Raw genomic sequence first — 20,003 nt, 5'->3', positions numbered from 1 at the left:
TTATTAATTTTTGTTTCTTCTCTCTTCTGGTCAGATTTGCTAAGGGTTTATTAATGTTGTTTAACCTTTTGAAGAACCAACTCTTTGTCTCATTGATTCTTTGGATTGTTTTTTTAGTTTTTATTTCATTAATTTCTGCTCTAATCTTTAAATCTACTGATTTTTGATTTGCCTTCTCTTTCTTTTTCCAAGGCCTTATGGTGAAGCATTAAATTGTTTACTTTTGAACTCTTTTTTTTTAAATTTTTTTTTGTTCATTTTTTATTTATTTATTTGAGAGTGACAGACATAGAGAGAAAGACAGAGGGAGAGAGAGAGAATGGGCGCGCCAGGGCTTCCAGCCACTGCAAACGAACTCCAGACGCATGCGCCCCCTTGTGCATCTGGCTAACGTGGGACCTGGGGAACTGAGCCTCGAACCGGGGTCCTTAGGCTTCACAGGCAAGCGCTTAACCGCTACGCCATCTCTCCAGCCCTACTTTTGAACTCTTAATATAGGCACTTAGTGCTACAAATTTCCCTCTTAGGACTGCCTTCATTGTGTCCCATGGGTTTTGCTATGTTGTGTTCTCATCATCATTTGGTTCTATGAATTTATTGATTTCCTTTTTGATTTCTTCAGTGAAGGGGTCACAGGTCTTTATGTGTGGACTCCATGGACTTTAGGCTTGCTCAGCAAGAGGCATATACCTGTGCTGTGTTCTAGTTCTGCAATCTCAGTCACATTCTGTACATTCTTTATTCTGTTAGTATAAGTCTTGACATGACCTTAGATACTTCAATCTATAGTTTGCTCTGCGAATTACTAATCCTCTGCTAAGATTTACTTTTAAAAGAAAATAATTTTCCTTCCACTCTATTGGTAGATTCATGCAAATACTAGATCACATTCAGAAGAGAAAGGGAATGCTCATTATGCCTGGCTGCTCAATAAGGACTTATATCTGGCTTCTCACTCTGAGATCAGTCCTGAGTGGAGGCAACACCAACCACACTCTGTACTGACCAGTGGGGGAAGTAAAGTAAGCTGCTCCGTGAGGGTGATGGAACTCACCAGGAGTGGTGCCACTATTTGAATAAAGTTCTTTACTTTGAAGCCCATTGTATGATGAAAACATGGCATGTTTCACTTTTGGTCAAATGGGAATCTCGCTACACGTTGGGGTGTGGGTGACAGCCTTTGCTTTGGTTTTCAAGGTCAGCTGACCTAGATTGATGGTGCTTAGAAGATCATCTTGCAGTCTGATCCCTCGCTTTAAATAGGACTGACATGGGACTTGTATGTCCTTTAGGGCTATTGTGGACATGGAGAGTATGAGTTAGTTTTTTTTTAAAGTAGTTTATTTTTATTTGAGACAAAGAAAGGGGGTGGAGAGAGAATGGGCATGCCAGGGCCTGTAGCCACTGCAAACAAATTCCAGACACATGCACCACCTTGTGCATCTGGCTTACATGGGACCTGGAGAATTGAACCTAGGTCCTTAGGCTTTGCAGGCAAGTGCCTTAGTCACTAAGCCACCTCTCCAGCCCATAAGTTAGTTTTTTATTTGATCCCATTCTTAGCACTTCTTTTCCTTTCCTAGATTTCAGATTTGGGGTTGTGGCCAGGCATCAAACCAGAAACTCCCCTAACCAGGCTGGGAATGTCATTGCTTAGGATCTGTTGGGCATCTGGCTGGTTCTTAACGGTTCCTACTCAGCTGTCTGCTCTTTAGTTTGAGTGCCTCACCTACTTTGTCTAACTTGGACATTCTTATTTATGTCCCTCATCCCCACCACTTGCACTTTTGAAATCTGCTTATGTTTGCATCAGTATCATAGGCTGTGGTACTCTAATGAGCTTGCTCCCAGGCCCACCGTAAGAGGCTTGTATTTTGGTACTTTCTCTTTCTTCTTCCTGCAATAGTGTCTTTGTTTGGATTCTATTCCTTCTGGCTTGCTGGGGGACTTTCCTTCATTGAAGTGTTTATCTCCTCTATCTTTAACTCTAATAGGAATCTCAAACTTACAATTGTACTTATGTGGTGCTTAATAATGAAGCTATTTTTTGAGAAGTTTGTTAGGTGATTTCGTCCTTGTGAACATCATAGAGGGTATGTGCACACATAGGTCCCTTAGGCTGTATGATATAGCCATTGTCATGTATATAGTTCACCTTAGTTCACCTATGACTAAACTGTCATCATAACACATGACTATATGCTTCAGTAATTGGAGGATGTGGTCTGTTTCCCCACTATCAGATATCAGTACAGGATTGACATAGTGCCACTGCTTCCAATTCTCACATAGGAAGCCTGTATCCCTTAATTGTCACCTATATGGTGACATAAATGAAATCTGTAGTCCCTGGACAAAGTTCTATTATCTGGCTTTTAAATGTAATCCCATAAGCTGAACTTGTATTTATAGATATAACATCAGTTTTTCTTCTTCCAAGTGACAACTGTTAGTTACTCTTCTTGTTGCAATGACAAAATATCTGACAAGAAACAACTTAAGCTGGGCGTGGTGGCGCATGCCTTTAATCCCAGCCCTCGGGAGACAGAGGTAAGAGGATCACCCTGAGACTCCATAGTGCATTCCAGGTCAGCCTGGGCTAGAGTGAGACCCTACCTCGAAAAACCAAAAAAAAAAAAAAAGGAAAAGAAAAAAAAAAAAGAAACAACTTAAGGGAGGAAAGGTTTGTTTGGGCTCACAGTTCCAGGAGACACCATGCATCATGGTGGGGTAAGTATGGTGGCAGGAGGGAGAGGCAGGTGGTCACAGTGAATATACAGTCAGGAAGGAGAGAGAGAGAGAGAAATGTTAGTGCTCAGCTCTCTTTCTCCTTTATATTAAGACTGAGACTCTAGCTCTTGGAATGGTGCCACCTACATTTGGAGTGGGTCTCCCTACCTCCTTTAACTTAATCTAGAGACTCTTTTAGCCAGACCGCAGACCTTCCTGCACATTTGCTTCCATGGTGACTTTAAAATCTTTTTATAATTTTTTTTAAGTTATTTATTTATTTATTTGAGAGCGACAAACACAGAGAGAAAGACAGATAGAGGGAGAGAGAGAGAGAATGGGCGCGCCAGGGCTTCCAGCCTCTGCAAACGAACTCCAGACACGTGCGCCCCCTTGTGCATCTGGCTAACGTGGGACCTGGGGAACCGAGCCTCGAACCGGGGTCCTTAGGCTTCACAGGCAAGCGCTTAACCGCTACGCCATCTCTCCAGCCCTTCCATGGTGACTTTAAATTCCATCAAGTTGACAAGAGTAATGATCACACCAACTATCTGTTCCAGAAAGGTTCTATAAGGCATGTTAGCCACATCTTTTGTATCTGTTTTTGTCTTGTTTCAGTTTAAAAGAACTTTTTTTTTCTGCCTCCTGTGGTGTTTACTCTTCTGTTATTCTCCACTTTTTGTTTTATTCCTGTTAAAAAGTTGGCTTATGGGGCTGGGAGATGGTTCAGTGGGTAAAGTGCTTGCAAGACAGCATAGGGACCTGAGTTTGGACCCTCAACACCACATACAAGCTAGGCATAGCAGTGCCCACCTGTTATCCCAGCCATTTTAGCCCAGGTGATGAGCTCTAGGTTTAGTGAGGGACCCTGTCTTGGAAAATAGTGTGGGTGGGCTGCAGAGATGGCTTAGCAGTTAAGTGTGCTTCCTGCACAGGCATGAGGCCCAGAGGGGATCTGAGGCTGAGAGTTCAGATTTCCAGATCCCATGTGAAACAGCAGGGTGTGGCCTGCACACCTGCAGCCCCAGTCCTGCACGGGAGAGAACCTTAGGAGCCTCCGAGCTCCAGAATTAGTAATAAAGAGACTCGGGCTCAAAACAAGACCAGCAGGAAGAGCAACAGAACCGTTGGAGGTGAGCAACCGTGCTGCAGGCGAGTGTGTGGGGAGCCACAAAGTGTGTACATGTGCGTACACCACACACACCGTGTTACATACGTACACTCGTGCACATCAAGAAACAGCAAAGGAAAGGTGGAGAATGACTTAGGCAGACCTCGACCTGAACCTCTTGCTACCATGTGTACACTGGCACACATCCACAAGCACACATCCACATACGTACTCCACACACATATACACCCCAAAAAGTTGGTTATGTTTTTACGGAAGAAAATCAGAACGCACACAGCTCAGTGAGATGCTGGTGCGATGCTGGGCACTTTCCTGAGTTCTGGGCTACCTCCTCAGGGCACCGTCCGCTGCCTGGACGAGCGAGCAGGGCTGCGCGCACCGTCGAAGCTCTTGCCTGTCTGGTCCTCTGCTTCCAGCCTTGTTCTTCCCTCGCCTACATTTCTTTTGTCGTTCTTTTTGCTGAGCTCATATAGTTGAATTTCATAAATTAACTACTTTATGATAGAATTCTAGTGTATTTTTTTCTGTCTCTCACAGTGGTTGATCCACGGGTCTCTGCACTGGATGAACAGGTATTTCAGTAAGTGCTTGGGGTACTGAGCAGGAGGTGGTGTGATTTCACTGGAGTTGCCATCCATGTGGCTTCTGTGCAGATGTTTATTTAGATAAGGAGGAGCCCTAGAATTCTGTTTTCTAGTATTTGGCTGAAAATACCTGTAAACTGAGGAATTGGGGGGAAGAAATCTCTACATTCCTTTCTAACTCTAAATTTCTTTGAGGTCAAACCTTCACTGCATGTCATAGTCGGATTATGGTTTCTTAGAGCTCTGCAGTGAAGCAGAGAGGTGTGTCTGGTAACTACTTGGCAGTTTGCTGCACGTACTTACCTTTAGAAGAAGTCAGCATTTCCTGTTTTCCAGTTATTCATGTTAGGAATCTAAGGCAGATAGTATTTAATTCTGCTACTTAAATACTTTCTCCAATGGGATAAAATTTAAAATAATGTCGATTTAAATTCTTATCCCTGGGGCTGGAGAGATGGCTCAATAACTATAAAGACACTTGCTTAGAAAGCCTGCTGGCCTGGAGTCAATTTCCTAGTACTCACATAAACCAGATGCACAAAGTGCCGCATGCATCTGGAGTTCCTTTTCAATGGCTGGAGGTCTTGGTATGCCATACCCAAAAACACATACCCTCTCTATGTCTGTCTGTCTCCTTACAAATAAATAAAAACAACTCTGATCCCTGCATTTGGTATAATGTTATGTTTTTCAACATTCCGATGAGTGAAAAGGAGCTGTTTAAAAGAATGAGAAAGTAAGCCTCTAAGCAAGTGGACAATTTTGCACTATTTTGTAGTATTATTCGATATGGTAGAAAAAACATCTTAGATGTCAAGTCTTAGTTACCTCAGCCCTCACTGGTTTAACAAAGCAAATTTGAATGAAGCTACTTGTGGGAGAAATTGTTAGACAGCAAATGTAAGAAAATAATATTTAAAAAACAAAGAATATAGTCCATTTAGTAATATCTTCCATAATTAATCTGATTGGAGGAAACAAATATTCACTCTGTCCCCATGGCCCCTGCTCTAGAGTAAATGCCCAGAAGTGGGTCTGCTAGGTTATGTGGTATCTACAGACTGCCAGACCCTTTTCTATAGTGACTGCTTTTTACTCCAGCAGCAATGCTGTAGCTGTTTGACCTGCCAGTCTTCGTTATTTCCAGTGTTTTTAAGCTTTAGTCATAGTACGAAATGTAAAAGGCAGCTTGTTGTTTGATTTTTATGGTGGCTAATGATGTTGAGAGCTTCCTTTTGTTTTAGTTTAGTTTAGTGTTTTGTTTTTTTTTTTTTGTTTTTTTTTTTTGAGACTGGGGCTTGTGTAGCCCTTGTTGGCTTCAGCCTCACTATTTTGCTAGGATGGCCTTGAACTCCTGTTCTTCCTAGAGTTCCCTCTACCTCACAAGTGCTGCAACCATGGGAGGCCTTACTGTTTGTTGTTTTTGTTTTTTAATTAATTAACTAATTTGAGAGAAAGAAAGAGGGAGAAAAGGAAGACGAGAGAGAGAGAATGAGCATGTCAGGGCCTCTAGCCACTGCAAACAAACTCTAGACGCATGTGGTACCATGTGCATCTGGCTGTATGTGGGTGCTGGGGTATCGAGCCTAGGCTGCCAGGCTTTGCAAGCAAATGCTTTTAACCAGCTGAAGCCATCTCTTTAGCCTCAAAATTACTTAGTAAAAATATTCAGGTTGTGTATTTTCATCTTGACTGAGTTTTAATGGTTGGTAGGGAGTATTTGGGGTTGGTCTGTTTCACCTTGCTGCCATTGTTGTTGTTTACAGATACTCTGGATTAAAAAAACTTTATCTTGTTTATTTGCATGTGTGTGAGAGGGTGAGTATGTATATTGGTGTGCAGGGCCTCTTGTCTCTGCAATTGAACACCAGATACTTGTACCTTTTTTTTTTTTTTTTTTTTCAGCTAAATTCCATGGGCAGTTTGGGAATTAAAACCAGGCTGGTAGGTTTTGCAATCAAGTGCCTTTAAATGCTGAGCAATCTTCCTAGCCCTTCTCTGTGCTTTTTGTAAATGTCTTTGGTGTGTATACTGATAGCTTCTCTTTCATGCCTGACACTGGTGGCTGGTGTTTTTTCTTTGTTAGTTTTGTAAACTCTATTGGCCTTTGCAAAGAGTCACTTTGTTTTGTTGATTTTTCTGTTGTCTACATCATTGACATAATTATTTCTGTTCTTTCTTTTTAAAATTATTTATTTATAATCAGAGACAATGAGAGAGGGAATGGGCATATTAGGACCTCTTGCCACTGCAAAAATACTCCAGGTACATGCATCACTTTGTGCATTTGGCTTTACATGGGTACTGGGGAATCAAACACAGACCTTCAGGCTTTGCAGTGCAAATGCCTGTAACTGCTTAGCCATCTCTCCAGCCTCAATTTCTGTTCTTTTAACTCCTTGTATTCTTTGGTAGACTGTCAATCTAGAATTTATTTATATCCAAAAAGCCCAAGTTTATAAAAAGAATTTATTCATACAGACTGGCTTGACATCCTGTTGAAAGAAATCTGTGTTTTCTGAGCATGTTTTAGTCAACTTTAAAGCAGGATAATTTATAGCAGTGAAGCGCATTCAGTTTGCTGTACAACCTGTGAATTTGGACAGACATATACAGTTATGCGACCCTCACCACACACTCAATACAGAGGACATTCACAAATCTCAACTTTTTTTTGTTTTGTTTTTCGAGGTAGGGTCTCCTGTACTCAAGGCTGACCTGGAATTTGCTATGTAGTCTCAGGCCTCAAAGTTACAGTGATCCTCCTACCTCTGCCTCCCAAGTGCTGGGATTAAGGGCATATGCCACTGTGGTGGTTTGATTCAGGTGTCCCCCATAAACTTAGGTGTTCTGAATGCTAAGTTCCCAGCTGATGGATATTTGGGAATTAATGCCTCCTGGTGGGAGTGTATTGTTGGGGGCGGGCTTATGGGCTTTATAGCCAGTTTCCCCATGCCAGTGTTTGGCACACCCTCCTGTTGCTGTGGTCCACCTTCTGTTAGCCAGGGGATGATGTCCACCCTCTGCTCATGCCATCATTTCCCCCTGCCATCGTGGAGCTTCCCCTTGAGCCTGTAAGCCAAAATAAATCTCTTTTTCCCGGAAGCTGCTCTTGGTTGGGTGATTTCTACCAGCAATGCGAACCGGACTGCAACAGTAAAGTGGTACCAGGAGTGGGATTGCTGCTAGATGCCTGACTATGTGGCTTTGGCCTTTTGGAGCTGATTTTCAAGAGGAATGTGGAAGGAGTTGAAACCTTGGCCTAAGAGATGCCTTGCAGTGCTGTAAGTACAGCTTGATGGAGTAATCTGGACAGAGCTGAAAGACCCGAAGGCAGTAAGAACTATGGACTGTGAGGTTTGGCTTATGAGGGTGAGAAAGAGCTGTGCCTGGACTGGGCTAGCAGTTTGTGTGAGAAGCTTGCTCTTATGCCCATGTCCTGAGAAGTTGTGCAGGGTTGCTTTGCGTAGAAATGAACTGGTGTGTGCAGAAGGATATGGCACAGAAAGGAAAATCTTTGGGTGAACTATTGCCCATTCAGCTGCAACTGAGAGATTACAACCTTTGAGACTGGGCTAGCTGACCTGCGCTGGGGCAACAAAAAGAATGTCGACTCTTTTGAAGGGGTCTGAGTGCTCAAGGAGTGTCCTGTTCTTCAAAGTCTGCTTTATTCCCCCCTGGATTAACAAATTGGCACCCTACCTGGTATCGTGGAGTATAAGAAATGCTGGAAAGAGGGTCATTGAGTTTGCAACACGGTCTTGTGTTTTGGAAATGGCCATGGGCAGTGTGAAGCAGGTTTGCTGGTTGCCTGCATAGAGACCCCATGGGGCCATGAGGATGAACCGTGGCTTGCAGTGGAGACCCAGTGGAGATGCCAGGATCATGAGATGGCTGCCAAGGAGCTGCCGGCCCCGGTGAAGTTTTCCAGGACTGTGAGTAGCCTAGCTGGAGGGGCGGAATTGGAATGCCAGAGACTTGTTGCTGGTTAGAATTATCGGACTTGAAGATTTGTCACTGGCTAGAGTTGCTGGACTTGAAGCTACAGATGTTTGCCCTGGTTGTTTTAAATCTTGTATTGGTTGAATGTTTCTTTGCTATGCCCAATGCCATCTTTTGCAGCGTGAATATTTATTCTGTGCTATTATGGGTTTTTTGAGGTTATATTTTGGTATTATGGCTCAGTTAAAAGATCTTGAACTATGGGGATGTATAATCATCATTGGGATTGATAAAAACTATGGGGACTTTTAAAGTCAGACTGAAAGCATTGTATTTTACATCATGTATGGATATCAGTTCATGGGGGCCAGGGGCGGAATGTGGTGGTTTGATTCAGGTGTCCCCCATAAACTTAGGTGTTCTGAATGCTAAATTCCAAGCTGATGGATATTTGAGAATTAATGCCTCCTGGTGGGAGTGTATTGTTGGGGGCGGGCTTATGGGCTTTATAGCCAGTTTCCCCATGCCAGTGTTTGGCACACCCTCCTGTTGCTGTAGTCCACCTTATGTTTGCCGGGGGGTGATGTCCACTCTATGCTCATGCCATCGTTTTCCCCTGCCATCGTGGAGCTTCCCCTCGAGCCTGTAAGCCAAAATAAATCTCTTTTTCCCAGAAGCTGCTCTTGGTTGGGTGATTTCTAACAGCAATGCGACCCAGACTACAACAGCCACCATGCCTGGCTCCATTCTTTTTTGTTTGTTTGTTTTTTTGAGTTTCACTCAAGTCCAAGCTGACCTGGAATTCACTATGTAGTCTCAGTGCTGAGTTATATCCCTGACCCCAAATAAATCTTTGAGGCTTTGATTTATTTCTCTTGGTGACTTACCATTTACAGGAAAGAAAATTTTTAGTCATTAAGAAAATCACAGAGCTTTGAAAGAGCAAAAACTTTATTTTTCTTTGCTTTTGCATGTTTGTTTAGCATCCTACTATAGTCAATGGCTGGGCCTCAGCACTGAAGACTTCACTAATTAGTAGTACCTGCGTACAATGAGTTATTATATAGCCATAAAAAATCATATTATGGAAGAATAATAATAGCTAATTTAAGAATTTCCTACTCATAAAATAGTAATGTTAAGAATCTTTCCTTTTTGGTTTGAAATAAAAGGTTCAAAATGTCTTTATACATATAGAAAAATCACAGGTGCCTTTAACCACTGAGCCATCTCTTTAGTCCCCATCACTTTATTTTGTTTTTTTTTAAATTATTTTTTATTTATTTATTTGAGAGTGACAGAGAGAGAGAAAGAGGCAGATAGAGAGCGAGAGAGAGAATGGGCACAGGGCTACAGCCACGGCAAACGAACTCCAGACTCATGCGCTCCCTTGTGCATCTGGCTAATGTGGGTCCTGGGGAATCGAGCCTTGAACCGGGGTCCTTAGGCTTCACGGGCAAGTGCTTAACCGCTGTGCCATCTCTCCAGCCCTATTTTGGTTTTTTTATTGACAACTTCCATACGTACAGACAAACCATGATAATTCTCTCCCCTCCCCGCTTTCCCCTTCATGAATCCACTCTCCATCATATCTCCTCCCTCTCTCCATTAGTCTCTCTTTTATTTTGGTGTCATCATCTTTTCTTCCTGTTATGAGGGTCTTGTGAAGGTAGTGCTAGGCACTGCAAGGTCATGGTATCAAGGCCAGTTTCTGTTGGATGATTGTATTGTAAGCAGTCCCACCCTTCCTTTGGCTCCTATCACTTTATTTTAAAATGATATTTAGAAGCATTTGCTAGCCGGACATGGTGGCACACACCTTTAATCCCAGTACTCAAGAGGCAGAGGTGGGGGGGGGTCTCTGAGTCGGAGCCACCCTGAGACATAGTGAATTCACATAGTGAATTCCAAGTCAGCCTGGGCTAGAGTGAGACCCTTCCTTATAAAACCAAAAAAAAAAAGCCGTTTCTACTTTGTCTTCGATTTTTATTGCAGCTTGAGTTATATAATATTTGGGATTTATGAATATATCTGTCTATTAATAACTGAGCCATGTGTAGTATTGTTAACTTTTATTTTCCCAGTTATTCACACATGAAAGAAGTGTATGACTCTTACTTGGTAATGATTCCTAAAGAGATTTTCTTGTCCATTACCCAGGATCTCTGTGGAACTATCAATTATATCTCATTAGTTTTTATAATATGTTCCAGTGGTATTAATTATATTGATTCACAAATGAGAAAATAAAGTGCGGGGTGGTAAAAATATTGTGGCATCAGCAGTTAGGCACAATTCTTTTGAAAGGGAAATTGTTATGATTACATAACAAAGAACCTTCTGTACAATAATTCTGCTTTTGGCTTCAGTATCTCTTTGTTTTGTTTGTTTTTGAGGTAGAGTCTCACTGTAGCCCAGGCTAACCTGACGCTCTGTAGTCCCTGGCTGGCCTCAAAGTCATGATGAACCTCCTACCTCTGCCTCTGAAGTGCTGGGATTAAAGTTGTGTGCTATCATGCCCAGCTTGTTTTTTGTTTTGTTTTAGACAGGCTCTGGCTGACCTGAAACGGCATCGATTAGGCTGTCTACAACCTTAGGGTCTTTGTCCTCTCTTTCTACCTTCTTTTTCTTGGTTTTCTGATGTAGGGTTTCACTCTGGCGTAGGCTGACCTGGAATTCACTCTATAGTCTCAGGCTGGCCTAAAACTCACAGTGATCCTCCTACCTCTGCCTCCCAAGTGCTGGGATTAAAGGTGTGCACCACCACACAGCTTCCACCTTCTTTTTGAGACAGTCTTTCTTGTCTGCCATATGTATGGTAGTCCAGCTTGCCCGCAAGCTTTTGGATTCTTGCTCCACCTGCATTGCAGTAGGTGTGTTAGGATCACAGATGGGTGTACCACTTTGCATCCAGCTTTGTGTGGGTGCTAGGGAATTGAACTGCAGTCACTTGTAAGCCAGCACCTTTACCCTGAGCCATCTCAGTGTTACTGTTTTTGTTTAATTTCTGAGATATGAACTGTTCTGATCAGTTCTAATGTAAAACTTTTATGAGTGGTGTGTTGAGATATGTGTTAATGTGTCTGTGTGTAGTTGACAATAATTAGTTTTGTTCTTTAATAACAATGTAAGAAGTACTTTATAGCAAGATTTTTGTCCAGGTCTTAAGCAGTTAACCTTTATTCCCTTTGGAATAGCAGGCCTGGCCCAGTTCTTTTTTGAGAATTCATCTCACAGAAAAGTGTTTAGAATATTTTTGTTCCTCTAATCATGTCCAAGTTAAGAACTGGCAGGTGTCGATAGCTCCTGTACTTTAACATGCAGGTAATCCTGTCTCTTAGTTAAGCTGTTAGCTTTATTATAGTTCCAGTCCTGAGATAGCTGTGGAACATAGCTATTTCAAACAAATTGTTTTTCCTTATTGGTGAGTTTTTTTTTAGTCATTAATTTTTCATTCGTCATCTTTAAAGTATGTTCTAAAAGAAGAATGTGTTCCTGATAAAATAATGATCATATTGTTGCACTGGGGTGATTTCTTGATTAAAAAGTCAATCTCAGGGGATTGCCCAGTGGCTAAAGGTGCTTGCTTTCAAAACCTGGCCTATGTTGTTGTGGGTTCAATTCCCCAGTACCCATGTAAAGCCAGATGCACAAAGTGGCACATATGTTTGGAGTTCATTTGTAGTGGCAGGAAGCCCTGGTGTGTCCATACTCACTCTCCTGTCTTTGCTCATAAATAAATAAGATTTAAAAGAAAAGTTGATCCAGTTACTTGCTTCTTTAATTTTATATGGTATGTTAGTCTAGGTAAGTTAACATTTAGGCTGAAAGTGTCTAGGCTGAAAGTGTGTCTTGATTAAGTTCTGGTTAAGAGATAAAATGTTTTGGAGCAATTCTTAAGATTATACTTTGAAAATATTTAGAAGTGAACATTTATGTGACCATTTATAATACATAATGTTAGGTGTCTGTTAAAGATTTTAGAGAATAAGTTTAATGCAGTTCTTTTCCTATATCTGTTAATAAAAAGTCTGTGATTGTGAGAGAAACTGAATAGAATGGGAGAAAGAGACAGGATAGCAATAGATGACGCAGCTTGAAATAGCAGAAGTTTATTCTTTGTAGTTCTGGAGGCCCTAAGTCTAAATCCAGGTATCATCAGGACTGTGTTCTCTCAGGAGTCTAAGGACCTGAGGGAAGGTACTTCTTGCCTCTTCTTAGCTTCGGAGCTTATCCACTATGTATAGTCTTGGCCTCAACTGTCATTTTTGTGGGTACATGTGTCTATCTGTCAATGTGTCTTTCCAACTTTCTCTCTTTAAAATTTTTTTTTATTTTTCAGAGAGAGAGGAAAGAGGAGAGAGAGAGAGAGAGAGAGAGAGAGAGAGAGAGAGAGAGAGAGGGAGGGAGGGAGGGAGGGAGGGAGGGAGGGAGGGAGGGAGGGAGGGAGGGAGGGAGGGAGAGAATGGGCATGCCAGGACCTCTAGCTGCTGTAAACAAACTCCAGATGCATGTGCCACTTAATGCATCTGGCTTTACGTGGGTATGGGGAATGGAGCCCAGATTCTTAGGCTTTGCAGGCAAATGCATTAACTACTAAGCCATCTCTCCAATCCTAACTTTCTCTTTTCTTTAAAGAATGCTAGTTATGTTGGATTTGGGTTCAGGGCTCACCCTAATCCACCGTGATGTCATCTTAATTTGATTTTCAGATTCTGGGCATATGGATTTGGGGATTATGTTACTTGACCAAGTAATGAGAGATCTAAGTGAATTTATATGTTGATATTTAAACCTTATTAGATTCATCTATATCATATAAAACAGGTAGGATAATTTTATGTAAAATATTTATTTATTTGTTTTTATAATTTTTTATTAACATTTTCCATGATTATAAAAAAATCCCATGGTAATTCCCTCCCCCCCCCCCACTTTCCCCTTTGAAATTCCATTCTCTATCATATTACCTCCCCATCTCCATCATTGTACTTACATGTATACAATATCAACCTATTAAGTACCCTCCTCCCTTTAAAATGTTTATTTTTATTTGCAGTTATATCACATGCTTTTTTTTTTTTTTTACTTTTTGGGCCAGGGGATATTCCATTTCCACTCATGTAGCAGAGATTGCACTAAAGGAGTGTTTAATGAAATATGTGCATATACAATATGCATTTATATAGATGAGAAACCAGGAAAGTTTTTCACATTATCTTGTAGCCCTAGATTCTTTTAAAAAGACTATTTGTGAGTTGGACATGGTGGCGTACACCTTTAATCCCAGCACTTGAGAGGCAGAGGTAGGAGGATCACTGAGCTCAAAGTCAGACTGAGACTACATAATGAATTCCAGGTCAGCCTGGGTTAGACCCTACCTTGGGGGGTAAAAAAAACGACTATTTAGTTTAGAATACTACTTGAAGTTTCTAGTCATGTGAAGTTCTTTAACATGACATTTTTAAACTTAAAAAAAAACCTTTTTATTGATAACTTCCCTAAGTATAGACAATAAACCATGATAATTACCTCCCACTACCCCCCCATTGTTCTCCTCCCAGATTCACCCTTCATTGAATCCCTTCTTTCCAACTCATCTCTCTTCTATTTTGATGTCATCATTTTTCCCCACCTGTTAGGAAGGTTTTGTGGTGGTAGTGTCAGGCACTATGGGTCATGAATATCAGGGACATTTTGTGTCTGGAAGACTACATTGTAAGCAGTCCAGTCCTTCCTTTGGCTCTTACATTCTTCCTGCTACCTCTTCCTCAATGGACCCTGAGTCTTGAAGGGTGTGACAAGAGATGTCTCAAATATTGCTGAGCACTTCACTGTCACTTCTTAACACTGGGTGAGTTTTGAGTCACCCCAGTGGTCACCAGTATCTGAAAAGAGAAGCTTTTCTAACCAAAATTGACAGTAACATTAATATAAGGGCATAAATAAAGTGTTTAGAGGACATAGTATATCCATTTATGGACAGACAATAGTAACCATTACTCCCCTAGTAGCAGGCATGCATTCCCTCCTGTGGAGTGGGTCTCCAGTCCAACCAGAGAGCAGTTGTTTTCCCCCATAACAGACATGCCACTATTGTGCCCGTTGGCAAACTTGGCCTGGCTGGCCATCCCCAAGGGCCCACTGCTGATTAACACCATTGGTGACTTCTTCCTCCTAAAAAGCTGTATGGTGCATAGCTTTTACCAGCTTTATTCTAGTGGGCAACCAAGAGCCTTGGCAATGGCCTGTGATGATTGAGAGGCATCAAGGACCTCCCTGGATAACAACTCACAGGAAGGTATTCCACGCCTGGCAATGAAAATTTTTAATAACAAGCTATGGTTTGGGGGTGCACCACTATAACATCTTAGATTTCTTTCATTTCTTTTTTATGAGAGAGAGAGAGAATTGGCATGCTAGGGCCTCCAGCCACTGCAGTCGAACTCCAAAGATGTGAACTACCTTGTGCACAAGTGTGTGGGGGTCACCTGTGTGTCTGGCTTACATGGGATCTAGGGAGTCAAATATGAGTCCATAGGCTTTGCATGAAAGCACCTTAACCACTAAGCCATCTCTCCAGCTCAACATCTTAAATTTTGATTAACTGTCCCCCACCCCACCTGTCCTCCATCTGTTCCACTGATTTTACTCAGGCCATTGTACCCCCTAATGCTCTGCCTTTCTACTTACATGTCTACAATACCCTCCCTTCAAGTTCTCCCTTTTCCTTCCTCCTTCATAGCCTCCTTCTAGCTTCCTGGCCTCTATTACTAACTTAACTCCCACTCACATATAGATCTGTTTGACGCTAGGATGCACATTATGAGAGGGAACATGTGGTATTTCATTTTCTGGGTCTAGGTTACCTCACTTAGTATAATCCTTTCCAGATCCATCCATTTCCTTGCAAATTTCCCAGTTTAATGTTCTTTTAGCAGCTGAGTAAAACTCCACTGTGTAAATGTACCACATCTTCATTATCTATTGATCACTTGATAGCTATCTAAGCTGGTTCCATTTCCTAGCTGTTGTGCATAGAGCAGCAATAAACATGGATGAACAAGAATCTCTATAGTAATGTATGCCAGGGAGTAGTACAGCTGGTCATGTGGAAAATCTATTTTAAACTGTTTCCAGAACCTTCTCGCTGATTTACTTCTATAAAGGCTGTACCAAGTTATATTCCCACTAACAATGCAGAAGAGTTCCTCTTTTTCCTCAGCCTCATAGCACTTACTGTCAGTTGTTGTCTTGATGACAGTCATTCTCACAGGAGTGAGATGGACTCTCGAAGTAGTTTAAATTGCATTTTCCTGATGGCTAACGATATAGAACATGTTTTAGATTTTTATTGGCCCTTTATATTTTTTTTTCTTTTGAGAACTTCATTCAGTTCTATAACCCATTTTTATTGGATTGTTTGATTTCTTATAATTAGCCAGATATAGTGGCATACACCTTTAATCTCAGCACTCAGGAGGCAGAGGTAAGAGGATGGCCATGAAACTACATAGTGAATTCCAGGTCAGCCTGGGCTAGTGTGAAACTCTACCTTGAAAACAATAGCAACAACAGCAACATATTATTTCTAACCAAGTTTTTTGAATTCTTTGTATAATCTAGGTATTATTCCTGTGCCAGATATGTAGCAAGCAAATTTTCTCCTATCCTATAGGTTGCCTTTTTGCTCTATTTATGTGTCCTTTGCTGTACAAATCATGAGGTACCAATTAGTGATCAGTAGTTTTACTTCCTGAACACCTGGGGTTCTGTTCAGAGTTGTTGCATATGCCTATATGTTAAAGTGTTTCCCCTGCTGCTTTCTCTAGCAATTTCAAGTCTGATATTAAGGTATTTGATCCATCTGGACTTGATTCTTCCACATGGAGAGAGATAAGGATCTATTGTCGTCTTTCTCCATAATAGATATCCAATTTTCTCAACACAATTTGTTACAGAGGCCATTTTTTTCTTCAGTGAATACTTTTGGCATTTTTGTCAAAAATGAGATGGCTGTAGCTGCTTAGGTTTACATCTAAATCCTCTATTTCTGTTCCATTGAACTGTGTGTTTTGGTGCCAGTACCATACTGTTTTTATTACTATGGCTCTATTGATATATCTTTAAATTGCTTTGTCTACTCCAAGGTTTTTGTACTTCCAAATAAGTTTTAGGATTGTTTTATCTATTTGGTGAAAAATGTCATTAGAATTTTGATGAGAATTCCATTAAATCTGTAGATTGCTCTTAGTAAATAGACATTTTCACAATATTGATTTTTTTCTAATCCATGAACATGGGATGTCTTTCCATTTCCTAGTGTCTTCTACAGTTTCTCTCGTGAGTGTTTTAAAGTTTTCATTGTAGATATCCTTCATTTCCTTAGGTTTATTCCAAGGTACTTTTCTATTTTTTGGAGGCAATTATAAATAGAAATGTTTTTCTGATTTCATCCTTAGCATGTTTGTTACTGGCATATAGGAAAGCTATTGATTCCTGCGTGTTTTGTATCCTGCTACTTTGCTGAAAGTATTTATCAGCTCTAACAGTTTACTGTATGTCCTTTGTGTATAGATTCACATTATCTGCAAATAATGATAACTTGACCTGTTCCTTTCCAGTTTGTGTCCTTTTTATTTGTGTCTCTTGTCTTATTGCAATAGATAAGGCTTCTGGTACTATATTGAATAAAAGTGAGGAAAGTATATTGTATTGTTCCTGATTTTAGTGGAAATGCTTCAAGGTTTTCCTCATTTAATATAATGTTAGCTATAGGTTTGTCATAGTTTTTGTTATGTTAAAGATAATGTTTACTCTATTCCCAATTTATTTAGGACTTTATCATGAAGGGATGTTGAATTTGGTCAGATGCTTTTCTGCATCTATTGGTATCATGTGATTTTTGTCCATCAGTCCATTTATATGGTGTATTACATTTGTTGATTTTCATGTTGAACCATCCCTACACCTCTGGGATAAAACCCACCTGGTTTGAGGTGAATTATCTTTTTAAAGTATTTTGAATTCTGTCTGTCAGTATTTTGTTGAGAAATTTTACATTTATGTTCATAACATGATTGGTCTATACTTTTCTTTTTTGTTGTATCTTTGGCTTCAGTATCAGGGTAATGCTGGCTTTGTAAAGGAGTTAGGTAGCATTCCTTCCTTTTGTGTTTATGGGAAAACTTGGGAAGCATTGGTATTAGTTAACCCATGAAGACCTGGTAGAATTCACCAGTGAATCCAACTGGACCTGGACATGTTTTAGTTGGGATATCTTTTTTTATATTTAATTTTTATCTATTTACAAGACAGAGGGAAACAATGGGTGTACCAGGGCCTCCAGCCACTGCAAATGAACTCCAGACACATACACCACCTTGTGCATTTGGCTTACGTGGGTCCTGGAGAATCAAACCTGGGTCCTTTGGTTTTGCAGGCAAGTGACTTAACTGCTAAGCCATCTCTTTAGCACGCATTGGGATTTTATATAATTGGCTTTGATCTCAGTGCTTGTTATAGGTTTGTTTAAATGGCTTATCTCATATTTGCTTTAATTTGGGTAGAACATACATATCTAGAAGATCATTGAATTTTGTCAGATTTTTAAATTTAATGGAGTATATGTTCCTAAGGTATGTCCTTATGGTTTTCTGAATTTCATTGGTGTCTGTTATAGTGGTGTCCTTTTCATCTCTCATTTTATTAATTTGGGTATCTCACTTTGAAACTTTTTATCTGTACAGTGATGGAATGGGGAGAAGACATCAAAGCAATTTCAAACGATGAAGCAGTGATGTTGGTGAACCATCAGGCAACAGGAGACGTGTGTGTGCTGATGATGTGCCTGCAGGACAAAGGACTGGTGAGCACCTGAAAGCAGTGGCCAGGCCTCCCACAGGCCACTCACAAAGCACCCATTCAGGTGTCTCACTGTGCTTGCAACAGACTTAGACTTAACATGTCCACTTTACCCAAAACTTCAGGAAATATTTTTAAAATGTACAATTCTAAGTCACACCAGAAGGGAGATTTAGAGACGTTATTTATTTATTTATTTATTTTAATTTTTGTATTAATTAGTTTTACATTCAGCAAATACAGTCAGTTTGGTACCATTATTAGGGTCATCAGTTTGGTACCATTATTAGGGTCATCTGTGGCCTACCCTCTCCCCTTGGCCCCTCCTTGTTGAGGTATATGGGTCATGCATTGTGGAGTTAGCCCACACTTATGGGTAAGATAAATGTCTCTGCATATCATGACCCAACATGTGGCTCTGACATTCTTTTCGACCCCTTTTCCACAAAATTTCCCTGAGCCTTGTTGGATTCATTTTTGGTCTGCTTCACTGATGAGGTATTGGGGGCCTCTGGGTCTCTGGCTCTCTGATTTGGTAGGAGTTGATTTTTCTCTGTGTTGATCTCCTTCCCCCTTGTGCTGGTATCCAGTTCACCAGGAAAACAGCACCCTCGCTTGTTTCGCCAATTTTTCTTAGTTTCAGCCGGGGCCCTTTTGAAGTATGATGGGGTGGCTCTCTCCTTAGGATCTACATCTATCTGAAAAAGAGAAGCAGATTCTCCAACAGAGAGTAAGTTAGCACCAGGGCAAATGAGATAACCCTCACTTTTTAAATAGAGAATTTAATAGGTGTAGGCCCTCTTGTAGCCCATGATTGATGGTAGCTTGATAATGGACAGTGGGCTTATGTTTGGATATGGTTCTGACTTGTTTCCCAGCTCCAGCTATGGGTCCCGTACCACTGAGGGGATCAGTTAGCCAAATCAAGAGCAGTTGGTTCCCCACCATGGATGTGTGCCACTATTGCACTTGTGTGGGCATCACAACAGGTTATTTGCTGCTAAGTAGGTTAGACCATGAGTTGCTTGGACAGATATTGGTCATTTTCCCCCAGTCGCCCATGTAGCACCTTCTGACACTAGATGCTCTAACTGTCTGGAGACTAACTCGATTTAGAGACTTTAAAAGATAAATTAAGCCAGGTATGGTGGCAAACGTTTTTAATCCCAGCACTCAGGAGTCAGAGGTAGGAGGATTGCCATGAGTTCAAGGCTACCCTGAGACTACATAGTGAATTCCAGGTCAGCCTTGGCTAGAATGAGACCCTATCTCAAAAACAAAAACAAAATAGAGATAAATAAGGGCCATAGGAGATGGCTCAAAGGCGCTTGCTTGCAGGCTCAGATTCATTTCCCCAGCCAGACAGGCCTTCATTTGCAGCAGAAAGACCCTGGCACATGTGTGTGCACACACACATGAAAATGAATATATTTTTTAAAAGATACATAACTAGGGTAGTGTGACCTAGATCTCCATAAAACGATCTAAAAATAATACCAGGGCTAGGGAGAGATGGCTGAGTGATTAAAAGGCACTTATAAAGACTGATAGCCTGAGTTCAGTTCCCCATGTAAAGCCAGACACACAAAGCAGCATATGCATCTGGAATCCATTTACACTGACAGGCAGCCTTGGTACATCCATTTTCTCTCTCTTCTCCTCGTCAGACAGACAGATAGATGGATGGATGGATAATAGATAAGTAAATAAAATGACTAACTGTGATGAAAGTCAAGTTAATACAGCTCAAA

The 20,003-nt window shown here is 41.0% G+C and overlaps 1 protein-coding gene across 5 annotated transcripts in view; it reads left to right on the top strand.

Annotated features, from left to right (window-relative positions):
- Positions 1-20,003, top strand: part of Lpgat1 (lysophosphatidylglycerol acyltransferase 1) — an 82,358-nt gene that overhangs the window by 27,497 nt on the left and 34,858 nt on the right. For all 5 annotated transcript variants that reach the window (XM_045154176.1, XM_045154195.1, XM_045154201.1 and 2 more), the window contains exon 3: positions 18,138-18,256. In XM_045154176.1, coding sequence (XP_045010111.1) covers positions 18,138-18,256 — 119 coding nt within the window. The remainder of the gene's footprint in view (positions 1-18,137; positions 18,257-20,003) is intronic.

This window comes from Jaculus jaculus, chromosome 1, assembly GCF_020740685.1.
Source record: "Jaculus jaculus isolate mJacJac1 chromosome 1, mJacJac1.mat.Y.cur, whole genome shotgun sequence".
NCBI classification, from domain to species: Eukaryota; Metazoa; Chordata; class Mammalia; order Rodentia; family Dipodidae; genus Jaculus; species Jaculus jaculus.
Note: the sequence above shows the minus strand (reverse complement) of the source record. Positions and strands in the feature narration are given on the sequence as shown.